We start from the raw sequence: 14,257 nt of genomic DNA on the forward strand, positions 1-14,257 counted from the left end.
TACATTCCATCTTTTGTGTTATTTGAGGATTCATTTTGGTTATCGATCGAGCTAAGAACTCGGTCGAAAAAGTTATGTAAAGCTCACAAATATGAGGGGAATTGCTAACTCAAATAATTCAGTACTCATGTAAGGGTACCGTACGACTTAGGCAAAATCAGCTAAGTCCATGACAGATGGTATCAGAGCGGGACAAGCACTCATAGAAACACTTGGCATGCAAATGTGGGAGACCTAACGGGGTTGTGTTGAGGGCAGTCAGCACACGCACGACCGTTTGGGGGAAAATGGGTATGAGAATATAGGGAAAATGAGTCGTTCGAAGGAGTGGGTATCTGAGATTGACATTTAGAGGAATGGCCAACCCTTTGCACAAGAGGCACAACGAGAACAAGCAAGCTTGGAAGAATACGGAGCGCACAAAGGTTGGGATGGCTGAGTTCAAGCTACGGCTTGACATTAACAACTATACTTGATGGTGCTCAAGGCAAGTGAGGCGCTTGGTAAAGAATGAGACCATACAAGGTGGAATGAGTTGCTTGACAACCAAAAGAGTTATGCAAAGCTTATAGAGATGAGGAGAATTGGTAACTCGAAGAATTCGGTACTCATGCATGGGCTTGTATGTGGACGATGGAATGTTCGCGGCCATCTTAAGGCGACCGAAACTCGGTGCCATGGAGCATTGAAACTTTCTCTTCGGCATGTGAAGAATACGTCCGTAGGAGGCTGAAGTGTGTAGTGAGTTTAACATGTTGTTAGGTCTTGAGTGGTGCAGCGTGGGCTTTATTGACGTGGAGTCACAATCTAGCAAGTGCATTTGTAAGAGGCAGAACAATGCATAGTTTGTTTAGCAAATCGGAGTAGTCCAAGGGGATGATGGTCTTCGAAACTTTAAGAGAGAAAGAAGCATAGAGAGATGTTGCTCCAATAGGATAGTTATCCAAGAGGGATAGATCCTGGTTCTCCAAAGGGAGAATCATATGCAATAGACTGCATATGTTGAAGAGGAGTACCTCAAAAACGATAACTCCACGAAGCTCAAAGGACCGAGCGAGCGGCGAGGAGTCGTCGCTCGCTTGAGAGAATGCATTGCAAGATCAAGCGGGGGAGCAACCCAAAGCAACACAAATGAAGGCACACTTATAGTTGATATGGAGATCGGACTCAAGGGATGGCTGACCCATTGAATGGTGGGCACGAGGGCCACCATCAACTAAATGCAAAACGAGGAGCGGAGCAACTTGGGTGTAACTTGGCGAAGTACCCAAGCCGCATGAAGGGAGCCAACATAGAAGATGGAACATGGAGCGGAGGCACAGAGCTTTCCTTGGACAGAGGTCAAGGACATGAACTCTTGTAAAGGCAAGAGCAGGATCATGTTATTTTACGGGTCCTTCATTTTGACGGAGCGAACTCATCTTGCATAGTGCCAAAGATGAAGGGAGCTTCTGGGCACCTGCACCTTATCTCGGAGAAGCATTTGATGGGGAACTAAGGCGACTCAACTTGCGGAGGCGAAGTTGGGTTCAGAAGGCCTCGGCACGGGGCAAGAGGACACAGAGGAGGGTACTCTTGAAGAATATGCCATAGTGTTGCCATTCGAGTTGCCATGAAGGAAGCGGTGCGCAGCGAAGATTGTGCTGGTAGGGGCAGAGGCCCAGGATCCAGATAATGGTGCATAATTTTCAACGAAGTTTGTGGACTTCAGGAGCTACTAGACGACAGACTGTCCTAGAGCGATGCTTCATCTAGGTGTGACTCAAGAGCAGGTGGATGAAGGTCAATTGCCAAAGGACCGAATAAAATCGAAAGTGGAAGAGACCCTGCGATGTATTGGCAGAGGCCACACATGAAGAGATCACAATTCGAGTTCATCCCACAAGGATCAGAATTCAATAGAGATGTCACTAGGAGGCGACATAGTGCAACGGATCGTGGTGGAACAGTTCGTGGTAATGCGATACACACGAATCTAGTCCCATGAGAGACTATATCATATGGAGGTATGATCGAGAGCTATTGAGAGCTCCACTTTAGTGAATAATAGGATGGCAATAAGGGATATGGATTCAAGGAGTGAAGGTTATGGTACCGCAGAGGTGGGTCTTCCATACGTGTATCGAATTTTGTATCGGATGAAAGCTTTGGTCCTCAGCATATGAAGGCTGCGTACCACCGAGAGAAAAGTTCGAATGTAAGTATTAATGAGTCTCATGGGAGGGATTTGATCATGCAGAGGTATGATCAAAATAGTTAGAGAGTTGGGCTACTCTAGAGCCCATATTCACTTAAGGGAGCCCGACAAGTCATAGGACAAGGTCGAGTAAGTGAACATTGCTACCGAGGAAGCTAAGGAGAATAGAATCGGTGTGAACCTTGCAACATGATGGTAGAGGTCATACATGAGAGTTGTAGTTTGTCTTTCCATCGACTAAGGGGAACTGCTTGGAGAACACAGAGGTGTTGAAGCAAGGGGTCGAAAGGGGCGAGGAAGCGATGACGAGTCTATAGAGACTTAGCTACCCAAAAAAACCAAGCATCGATTAGAATGAAAATAGATTCGGAGGAGTGTCAAAGTGCCACAGAGGTAGATCTACCGATCGTGAAGAAAATGGATGCAGATGTGATGTGACAGATAGTAGGACCATGGGCATGGCAGCACCATGGTACCGTAGAGGTGGGACTTCCGTGAAGTCATCGATCCCTTGCTCTCATGGAGGGAGAGCGCTTGCTCATGAAAGGGACCGAGGAGGTGGAGCATACAGAGGTAAACTCCAAGTACTGAGACAAGACTGAAGGGCAGAGAGACCATGGAACTTCGTAAGACCAATGCCAATAAGCTTTTCATCAAGATAGCAGAAAATAAAGGACTTCGGGTCGTGCAAGAGTGCACGACCTAGAAACTAAGTTAGGCAATACTCGGTGCTGTACCTTTGCTACTCAGTGGAGTAGGCGGCAGGGTTGATGGAGAAGACGGTGCAACCTAAACTATAAGAGACTTGCTCCAAGTTGGAGTGAAAACTTCCTACATTCTAGAAGTTCGATGGCATTAAGAAGGTGAATCATAGTAACTAACTCAATGCAAGGAGTGCAAACACTTTAAGTACTTTAGAAGTGTGAGCAAAGAGCAGGCGAATGCCAATAACCAGCTCGATGCATTGAGTAGAACCTTCGAGGAGACAGGCAAAATTAAGTAACATTTGCCTTCTCAACTCTTAAGAGAATAGACGAAACCGAATACCCCAATTCTCTTATCTATCTAGCAGAGGAGCTTTGCACATGTTCAAATACCTTTCGAAGATAATGAAAGACAATAGTTGTCAAATCATCACCAATGGTGATCAATGCTACTGAGAGTATATTATTCACTTTATTTCCCAATAGAATGTCAATCGAAATTGAAATTGATGCGAATTTACTTGGAAGTAACAATTAAGTGAAAGAAGAGTCAATGCACAACTTTTATAGAGGAAGGACCCAAAACTTCAAAAGTTTGCAAGGCGATGCTCGTTAAAGCTCTAACAAGCATCTACCAAGTTCAAGCAGTATGAGACATTTGAGAGACTGACACATAGTAAGGATGATCTTTTTCTTCATCTGAAGGATCCGCAAGAACCAACAGGGATTAACACAACTCAACCAACCCCACACAAGAGTCAGAGTCATTAGTGAGTTGAAATAGCATGATAGATCAAAAGTTCGACTACTCAACAACAGCGGCGGAGAGCAGTTGGGAGCCAAGAGGCGAATTACAATTGGAGCAGAAGATTGAAAACTCAGCAAAAGTGAGGAGTTGCAGGGTCGACAAAGGCTTTGACGAGGACGTCAAAGGAATAAGTGGGGGAGAATATCATGGACAAAATTGTAAACGGAGTGTTCGATGTAATGCATAAGTATGTCCGTGTCTTTTGGTTTGTTCATGCTTTGCATAACATGTAGAGGGACAGTCGAAAGCTTAACAACCCTAAATTTAGTTGTGTTTGATGGTCATTTTAGATTTGTAAATAAATGTTGTATCATGTGGACACTTGTGAGAGATTTCAGTTTTGGGACCCTTTGTTGTGCAACCCTTAAATTGGAGTTAAAGCCTAGTGGCACCTTGCTTCTTGATAGAATGCTTGATTATTGAATCGAGAGATCAATAAAGCATAGTATATGTTTTTGTTTGGTTTTCATTGGATCTCCTATCGTTGATGTGATTAATCACCCAAACCTTATATTGGATGGCTACAATGTCGTAGGTTTCGATCTTCTCTCATCGTGTTTGGTTGGGGCGTTTGATGATAGTCGTATTATCCTCCATCGGATGGCTCCTCGGTGTAGCGATCGGTGTCATAAATAATGTTTCATCACTAGCATCCCAACCAATGAACTCCTATGTTATGTCATGTCGCGTTATGAATTCGTCGGACTCGCTGCTTTCCTATATATATATATATATATATATATATATATATATATATATATATATATATATATATATATATATATATATATATATATATATATATATATATATATATGTCGTAAGAATACTATGATGAGGTTGAGTGGTTTCATTCTTCTGTTTAAGCATTCGGATTGGCTCAATCCCCATTTCGATACATGGAACTTTTCTGACATTGATCATTCATACATCGTTCTCTCTATTGAAAAATATTAAGTTATTGTTTTAATACAACCAAATAAGCCATAACATTAATATGTCTGTCTCTTGTAGTATTTATTATTTTTCAATACCATCTCAACAAAAAATACTATACCACTATTACAATATGCCAAATGAAATCAAAACACATCACCCAAATCAAAATATATCACACTAACATTCAAATAGATATTTATAATGATTTAATAATAACATCACCCAAATAAGAATAAAAAAAAATAGTTTATTATAATGTTTTAGTTACCATAATAAAATAAAAAAAATAATACTATAAGACCTTCTTGAAAACATGTGAATAACATAAATGAACCTTTAACCTCAATCAACCTAATTTACAAGCCTAAAATTATAGTATCATATCCATCTAGAAGCAATGAATGACACCTAAAGAGGCACATATATCGCTTACAGTGTTTTTCAATGATTTTACGATATTTTTCAATATCTCATCAACAAAAAAATATTATATATTATTAAAAAAATTATAAATAAACCAAATTAAAAAAAAATATTATAACAGTTCACATTTGATGAAAAAGTTCAATGGAAAAGAGTGCACGGCCCAATCCGGATAGAAAGCCGGCTCCGACTTGCCAAGAGGCAAACCTTCTCCGAGAGCTGCTTCATCAATTCGGATAACCTGCACATAAACACAGTGCAAGAACATCAATGGAACATTGCAAATCAAACACCGAGCCAAAGATAAAAAGGAGTGAACGAAGAAGGTGATATGATTTTAGATTTTATCACCCATCTTATAATTAATTGTCAATACTCACTACAAGAACAAACATAAATATTTGATTACTTATAAGAATAGTTATAGACATTTTTCTCATTAGAAAGATAAGATAGATAGGCAAAATTATATATAAGAATTATAACCTTATACATATTTGTCATAGAATATAGAAAAAGTAAAAGATTGTAGAAAAAATTACTAGGATTCGATGATGCAAAAGTTATTAAGAAAAGGATAAAAAAAAAGGAGAAGATTTGAAACATAGACAAACATAGTATTGATATTATTTAGACTACAATTGCTAATAAGATTAGGACCTTAAAAAAGAATATCTTTGATAAAACTAAAGGTAGAAGTATAACTTTAAGAGAGAGTTGATGATGGTGAGAGAAAGTTCATAAAACAATTATTATTAAAATATCATGTTTTAAGGATTGATAAAATTATAAAAATAAGGAGAAATTTAAAAGATAGATATAAAGAATCTAAAAAAGATGCTAAAAGAACTACAAGATATAAAGCTTATGATAATTTTTTATCATAAATTAGGTACTAAAGATAGGGAAACATATATATTAGAATTGCTAAAGCTAGACAAAGAAAGGATAATGAATTAGGTAATATCAAATGCATTAAAATGAAGATAAAAAATATTTATTAATGATAATAAAATTAAAAATGATGAAGAAATTATTTTTATAAATTATTTAATAAATATTCAACAAATGATGTAACATTTTAATAACAATTATATATTTAATAATCATATATTTATTTGCAAAATTAGAGGATGCCTTAAAAAAAGATAAAAATAACTAAGAGTGAGGGACCTAATGGCCTCCTCATTGAGGTTTAAAAAATTTTTGGAGACCAGAGAGTAGTAGCTTGGTTAACTAGCCTATTTAACAAGATTGTGAGATTCAAATAGATGCATAATGAATGAAGAAAGAGATGCTTAGTGACATAGAAGAATAAATGACATACAAAACTATCATGATGACATAGAAATTAAAATTATGACTCATAGTGTGAAACTTTGGGAAAAAGCAATCAAAAGTAGGATAAGACTTCAAATATATATATATGAAGGAACTTTCGGACAAACGACGACGGCGATGGAGAAAGCTACAGACGATAGCAATAGTGGCAGAGGAAGCTTTAAATGACAACAACGGAGGCGAAAGCTTCGAATGACAACAACAACGGAGAAGAAAGCTGCAAATGGCAGTAGCGACGGCGACAAAAGTTGTGGACAATGACGTCGTGGGTGAAGGAAGCTTCAAAGGTGTCCGTCGATGACAGAGGAAGCTGTGGTCCTCTCCCTTGACAGTGGAAGGAGTTGCACATGGAAGTAGCAATAATGGAAGGAACCACGTATAAAAGTTAGGCCATCGGACCTGTCCATCTACGATCGAGGAAGTGTCAGTCCTGTGGATTGGCAGCGAAGGTAGTAGCTGCGCTAGGGTTTATGGCTCGGGGTCATGCGGGGAGGGCCAACGATGTACAATAATAGTACATAGCTTAGTTGGTTCGATCAAACCATCTAGCTACTGTTCAACAAAATCAGACTTAAAAAGTCTAGTACGGTTGCTTCATTTGAACCAAGCATTTGTTCGAGCTTAGTTGGTTCAATCGAGCCAACTAGTTACTGTTCAACCGAACCAGACTTAAAAAGTCTAATTTGGTTGCTTCGTTTGAACCGAGCGCTCGCTTGAGGTGCCCAACGCCTGGGTTCAAGCGAGTGCCCAAGCGATGCTTCGTTGAAGTGTGCCGCCTGGTCGAAGCCTGAGGTGCTCAGGCCTCGCCTCACCTCACCCAAACACTTAGACGAGTGCCTAGGCACCTATTTAAACCAGTATTAAACATTCCAGAAAAAAAATGTCTCTATGAAACTATACTGGCAGATGCAATTTCCAGTTTGCTTTGCTCAAATAGAAAAAGGTAATTCATCAAATACAATCATTATAATAAGATATTATTATTTACTATTTTTATCTGACTAGATGTAAGTTCTTTATCCATTATTAATACCTTGGCATTAGATTCCGCAATTCCCAAATGAAGGTCACAACAAATGAATACATTGTGCTCATGATGAAGGCTAAAACATCTCATCTGAAACCACACTGACCACATCAGCCTAAAATCATGATAAACTTAATTTCTTAATGCCTTTTGGGCACCGTAATGCTGCCACACATAAAATAATTTGTAACAGCCACAAAATAATCACATATCTGACAGTTAACTTTGCTGCTGCATCAAACAAAATGCTGCAGACTTTTATTCTAGAGATAATCTATCTCCAAATCTTATCTTTTTATTTGAGACAAGGAATGAACCCCTTGTTTGATCTTAAACAATATTATGTGAATGGAAAATCTTCAACATGAACTTGCAGTTTGTTAACCTAATCAACAACTCCCACCATCAAAAGCTTTTTTTTTTTTTAATAACTTACAAGTTTTCGATTTTATGCAGGATGACATACATGAAGAAAAAAAGGCATACAAGAAAACTAATTGTAATCAACTAGCTCTATGATGATGTGATAACAAAGTCAGTGCCAGATTATCCTGCCACTGCTTATAGCCATAGTTTACAGAATTGATCAAATCCTGTGACTTGAGGACAACCATGAATAAATACATCAAATAAAAGTCTATTAGTCAGAGAAATTGGAACTTCTGGTGGCATCAATCAGCATTTTAAGTTTTTTTGTTTTTTGGCAAAAGGTAAATAACTAAGGTGAAATTTGAGCTCAAGAACTTACTGTCAAAATCTTTACTAACTAGACTAGATTACTTCTATTCAGTCTGGAGTTGGCCAAGTTGTAGAAGGTATTACGAGACAACCAAAAATAAAAGGGTAAATTTATTGCTCAGTCTGTCTGGCTTTTGTGGAAGCTTCAACAATTTACGGACGTTTGCGTTTTTATTTGTGAATCCTTTTGTTGTGTTAACTTCAAAATATATCAGATAAGATTAATCGTTTTGACCAGCATTTTAATATTTTAGTTTATCAAAGAGAGTTCACGTTGATCTATATTAGGCTAATGCATGAATGATTCTAAATCATAAATCATTTTTTTCTGGATTAAATTATACAGTTTTCCAACCAAAAAAACCAAAAAAAAACAATTATCCATATGCGGTAGCCATGTTCTAATCAAAGCACTGAATTCATCCTCTATGTAGTCTCTGCTATTACAGAAAGCCACAGAAAGCTTATACGATGATTGGATTCTGAACAAAAGCGTACCGGGCGTCAACTTTAGGTCTCCGGAAGACGCCAGAGCGGTTCCCAGAAGAGAAGCGAGAGGAGCGCGAGATTGGGAACCGCGAAGGCCAGGAAGGGCGAGACCCTGACACCGATCCGCCCCCGCCTCAGACGCTTGCGAACGGACTCCCGGCGCTCCTCTGGCCCCCAGCGAGGAGGCGGCGGGTCCACGGCGGAGGAGAGTACGAGGGGCGGCGGCTGCTGGAAGGGGCACTTGGCGCGCCAGGAAGAGGCGGGTAGGCCCAGGCGCGAGGAGCGGCGGAGGAAGATGGCGAGGGACCAGCGGAGAAGCGGCGGGGCGAATCCGGCGGCTAAAGGGGCCGGGCGGCATAGGAAAGGGGGATAATCCCAGGAGAGGAAGCAGGGGACGTGGGAGGCGACGAAGAGCTGGGAGTGGAGGGAGGGCGCAGTGGTGGGGTGGGTTAAGATGTGGGTGAGAGTGTGCATTCTTTGCTCCCAGGTGGGTGTCTCAGCTTTTGCTTCCGCCATGGACGGGGGAAGGAACGATGACAGCAGCAGAAGCAAGATAGAACCGGAAATGAGTCGGGAGGGATGGCGTTAGTTCGGGACGGTTCGGTTCGGTTCGGTTCGGATAGAAGAGAGAGAGAGAGAGAGAGATATATATATATATATATATATATATATATAATTATTTATTAATAATTCCAAAAACTTTAGTAGTCAGAGAAGTATTCTCACATATAAATTATATACGCTTTACACGTAAAATTGAAACCGAATAAATGGATCAAGCTAAAAGGAATTCCAACTCATATGGTCTGCTGGGAAAATAAGATAATATTTTTTTATTGGTCGGATATAATTTATAAGCTTTTTTTACATTAAGCTTCACAACTGGCCCAGGTCAACGAGGTTGACCAAATGACCGATTCCCACGCACGCAAAACGCTCCTCTAATTACAACGCACAGCTTTGAAGTTGGCATCTCCGACTCCGACTATCCATCCCGACCACTGAAACACCCTAGAAAACCCTCCTTCCCATCCCACATTCCTCCTCAGGCCTGCAGAGGAGGAGGAGGAGGAGGAACAAGCCATCCTAAGTAAGTTTCTCTTTCTCCCTCTCTATCATCTCTTCCGCAGCTCTAAAGCCACACCGCCGCCAGAAATGGAGATGGGAAAGATCGCCTGTGCCGTCCTCGTCGCCGCCGCGTCGGCCACCACCGCCCTTGCAGCCGAGGCTCCGGCTCCCGGCCCCGCCAGCGCGTCCTTCGCGATCACCCCTGCTGTTGGAGCCGCCGTTGGGGCCGCCGTCCTCTCCTTCTTTGCCTTCTACTTGCAGTAGCCTGCCTCGTAACGAGAGAGAGAGAGAGAGAGAGGAAGAGGGGAACAAAGAAACCCGATGTTGGGAACGAATGACTCGACTGATCTCTGTGCTTGTGATCTTTTTTCAACACAAATCTACTTGAATTAAGTCGACCGTTGATCAATGACGTATTGCGGCAACAAACATTAGCGTTTACGTTGATGGTTGGCTGATTGTACATTCAGTGTCACAATTCTTTCATTAAATTCACGGTGCGCAAAGACCATATATAATTTCCTTCATAAAACTGGCTCATATATTCGTCAGCCCAATTAAGAGCTATTAGGTTTATCAGCCCGTTGGGTCCAAATCGAGCCACATTTGGACCCGTTGGCAGCCAGTTTCGGATTCTGTGACAAGTCGGCGCCTATAAATTACTGATATTTCCGAAGCTCTCCTACGGGCAAACACCAATGGCTTCCTTCTCCTTCGTCTCTCGCTCTCGCAGATCAATCCCTAAACTTCTCCACTTCCTCAGCCCAGCTAAAAGCCCTAATGCTTCATCCTCCTCCACGCCCCTCTTCCGATCCCACCACCGCCTTGCTACACCCGGTTCCACGTCTACTAATCCCCAAATCCCCAATCCCTTCTTTCTCCTCCGATCCTTCTCCACCACCGCCGCCGCCAATCTCCGATCCCGACCCCTCTCCAAGCGAACCCCCACAATCCCAACAAGTCTTATCCCTACTCCCTTCAGCTCCCTTCCCCGAATCCCGTCTTTGCCTAAAACGCTATACCCCGATCCCAGAAACCTCTCCGCCGGCCCATCGGGAGGCTCCGAGCCAGAGAGCGAGCCCCAGGTCCCGGAGTTCCGGCACCAGGAGATCGTCGGCCCCACGGTGGAGCGCGACGACTCCGCCCTCGCCAACGAGACCCGCCAGGTGCTCGACGGCCTCGCTAGGAGCATCTACAGCCTCAGCTCGGCCTTCGCCTTGCTGGGCGTCGCCCACCTCGGCCTCGGCGCGTGGATCGTGTTCGCCGTACGGCCGCCCGACGAGGTCCTGGTCCAGGGCCTCGCGGCTTTCGGCTTTCCCTTCTCGATGGCGTTCCTCATGCGCCGGGCCCTGAAGCCGATTGTCTTCTTCAGGAAGATGGAGGAGCAGGGGCGTCTCCAGATTCTGACGCTGGCTCTCCAGGCCACAAAGAACTTGAATCTCTTGTTCATAAGAGCTCGAGTGGTTTCCTTCTGCTGCATCGTGGGCATCTCGGCAGGATCTCTGGCAGCTCTACTTGGGCGATAATGTTATCATCGGGTACCATGGTCTTATTTTGTTCGATTCGGTCTTTAGAATTTGTGCGTTGATACTTATGGGTCCTTTGTAGAATAATGTCCCATTTCTTTCCAACAGAATAATGCGATCTTGATTTGTAATTCTTCCCAGTTTGTCTAGACTTACCATGGAGTTTACGATTTGAGAAGCTCAGATTGTTTAAGATCCAACAGCGATGAGATGGGTTCATTTTGGAGACATATTATACTTACGGGTCCATAACTTAATTCTCTTCAGCTAAGAAAACCAATAAGGCTTCATTGCTTTTATCGTTCTCTAGATGAAATTAAATTCTAGGTACACTCTCAAGGAAATCATACGGACAGGTAATTGCTGACTTTCTTTACTTGCTCACTTGATAGATATTGTAAAGCTTTCTTGAATACTTTCTGGGAACAAAAAAATATGCTTGAGCCGCGACGGGGATTGGAAGATTTGATCAGTTGATGCTGTCCTTCGTAGTGCCTTATGGCTTAGGTTTCTTGTACTTGGCAATTGATAAGTAATAAAAAAGAATAGAAGTAAGCTTCTTTTCTCCTTCGTTTAAAAAAAAATATTGTTTATCATTATTTTCCTGAAAATCTGAACGTGTCAACAAAGCTTTTTAATGTAAAATGGTGCAACACTCATGTTGTGGTCTAATACAAATTGAACTTTAAAATCAATCATTTGATTTGGCCATCTCTCACCGAGCATCATGAATCATTAATCATATCTTTAGGATGTTGAGAAATCACAAAGGATGCGGAAACTCAATTAACATTTTTTTGTTTAATCTTTTATTCTTCTGAAATTGTTAGAATTCACATCACCAAATATTAATTATGTGATTCCATCAAGTAAGCATTAGAAATGAAGTGATAGTGCTCATTCTGTACTTTATTGATGGTTTAGTTTTTATCACTTGGTTGCAGACATCATGAAATGAGCATTTATGCCAACAGATAATAAAAAAAAAGGGTGTATCCAGTGCATGCTCCTGCCAATGCGGGGTTTGGGGAGCTCAACCATTATGAAATTATTGTTGGTTTTTTGTTTTTCTCATGTCAGATAATCCTATACCCGTTATATTATTTAATTTAAACCCTTATAGCTGAAGAAAGTAATAGGAGTTAGCAGCCACCAGATCTGTGGTTGCTTTGAGATCATGTTAATCATGTAGATACTAGAGTTCTTATTCTACAGTTTGTCATACTTGTAGTAGATACTTATTTCTTTCAACTTGTGAGTTACTTTGGTTTCCTTTTTTATTGTGATACACTACCTCTGCTTGTTTTTGTCTTTAGATGCCAGAATGGAATATTTTTTATGGGTCTTATGTTATATTCTATAAGTAGAGATCAACAAAGGGTTATCCATTTTGTGTGTGTCAGAATCGTGCTTTTGTATATGATGTTAATTGGTAGTTCTGCCACGTTCTTCATTCTCTCCATTACTGGTTCTATCAATTTCTGGACCCTCCAAATTTTTTGTATTTTCATGACTCTTTGTTTGCATAGTCCTCCCTGTTTCCCTCGGTGAGTCTTGGAGCAATACTGAGTTCAATAAGTCTCTTCCATTCTAGCAGCTGCGTGTGTAACTCGAGATGAAAAACTCTAGGTCTTTACTGGATAGGAATTCAGATTTACAATTCTGTGTGCTTCTTATATTTATGTCGAAGGGCAGGTATTGCTGATTGAGGAGTTCTCATACATACATACTACATCTCTGTACCCTTGATGTAGGTTTTTCTTTCTTTAGGTATTGCTAAGCCATTGTTTTAACAGCTTCTTTCTACCACATGATGTGTTCCACTGTATTGATGCATCATCTGACATGCCCCCTTTGGATCCAGATTTCAGAATTTTCTTTTTCTAAATTCCAGTCAGGGCAGAAATCCTGTAGCATTTATAATAGGGGGTGTTACTAAAGAATTTTGTGGTCCTGTGTTTCTGGAATTTTTTTTTTTTTTTTTGTTTGATAAGCCACATTTTGTTTTTCATATTTTTGGCTCAATTTGAATCATAGAATCCAGTCAGAAAGTAGTAAACCTATAATATCAAATCTTGTGTGCATGATCTACTAATGCTTATGAACAACATAACTGGGAGCCTTTGAAGTTACATAAAAGGTTTGCGACCTCAAAGACATCATCATCCTAGGCCATTGAGGAGGTTATGGGGTATCTGATTTATTGTATTATTTAATTAATAATACCATATCTATTGGTAGAGTTGAATTGAACTCAGCTTCCTCTCAGAATGGGCTTCAAGTAACCACAAAAACAGGTAGCTGCCTTAAACATGCGACAAGTGGTCAGTTCTACCCAGAATGGACTTTGGAGGAAGCATAAAAACTGGTTGCTAGCTCGTCTTAGACATGCAACAAAGTGGTCAGCTCGACTCAGAATTGAACTCAGCTTCCTCCCAGAATGTAGAGGAACCATACAAACAGGTAGCTAGCTGTCTTAAACATGCAACAGGCTTGAGAGAGAACTTTCGTCATATTGCATAAAGGTACAGGCTCCGATACATGGATTTGTCAAACAAATATTACACGGTGACCAATTAACTGGCTCATCCATGAGGTACATCTACTTGTGTGTTACGGCACATCTGATTTGTAGTTTGCACAACCTTTTAAGTGCAAAATGTGAAATTATATACATATACCGCATCTTGATATTATTTTATTTCTATAGTATTAAAAAAGCAACGGAAACAAATAATATGAAATGTGGGAGTAAAATCTTAGTGTCGTTGGATTTGTAAGTGTGATTGATAAATGATCGATATTAGAAAATTTGACTAGCAGCAAGTTTTCTAGAAAAATCTCTTTTTTATTTTTTATTAGCATCTTCTTTTTTTATTTATTCTCATATATATATATATATATATATTTTTTTTTTTAAAAAAAAAATTCCCCTTACGTTCGAATGTTGCTCACCACTGAGGCTTTGCTATCGTCACCTATCTTCTTTTTCTTTGA

At 40.6% G+C, this 14,257-nt stretch overlaps 2 protein-coding genes across 2 annotated transcripts; one reads left to right on the forward strand and one right to left on the reverse strand.

The window, feature by feature from the left end:
* Positions 1 to 5,063: 5,063 nt before the first annotated feature.
* On the reverse strand, positions 5,064 to 9,269 carry LOC135677765 (uncharacterized). Its single transcript, XM_065190154.1, has 2 exons — positions 8,676 to 9,269; positions 5,064 to 5,312 (listed from the first exon to the last, which is right to left on the reverse strand). Exon 1 carries the CDS (start codon positions 9,180 to 9,182, stop codon positions 8,688 to 8,690), a length of 495 nt encoding a protein of 164 aa, XP_065046226.1. The 5' UTR covers positions 9,183 to 9,269; the 3' UTR covers positions 5,064 to 5,312; positions 8,676 to 8,687.
* A 1,133-nt stretch (positions 9,270 to 10,402) lies between these two features.
* LOC135676632 (uncharacterized) lies at positions 10,403 to 11,462 on the forward strand. The gene has a single exon (XM_065188025.1). It carries the CDS (start codon positions 10,433 to 10,435, stop codon positions 11,258 to 11,260), a length of 828 nt encoding a protein of 275 aa, XP_065044097.1. The 5' UTR covers positions 10,403 to 10,432; the 3' UTR covers positions 11,261 to 11,462.
* Positions 11,463 to 14,257: the final 2,795 nt, after the last annotated feature.

Source organism: Musa acuminata, chromosome BXJ1-6 (genome assembly GCF_036884655.1).
Source record: "Musa acuminata AAA Group cultivar baxijiao chromosome BXJ1-6, Cavendish_Baxijiao_AAA, whole genome shotgun sequence".
Taxonomy (NCBI): Eukaryota; Viridiplantae; Streptophyta; class Magnoliopsida; order Zingiberales; family Musaceae; genus Musa; species Musa acuminata.

Bases quoted from the DNA above. Each gene is read 5' to 3' on its own strand.
- LOC135677765 (XM_065190154.1), bottom strand. From the start codon at position 9,182: ATGGCGGAAGCAAAAGCTGAGACACCCACCTGGGAGCAAAGAATGCAC.
- LOC135676632 (XM_065188025.1), top strand. From the start codon at position 10,433: ATGGCTTCCTTCTCCTTCGTCTCTCGCTCTCGCAGATCAATCCCTAAA.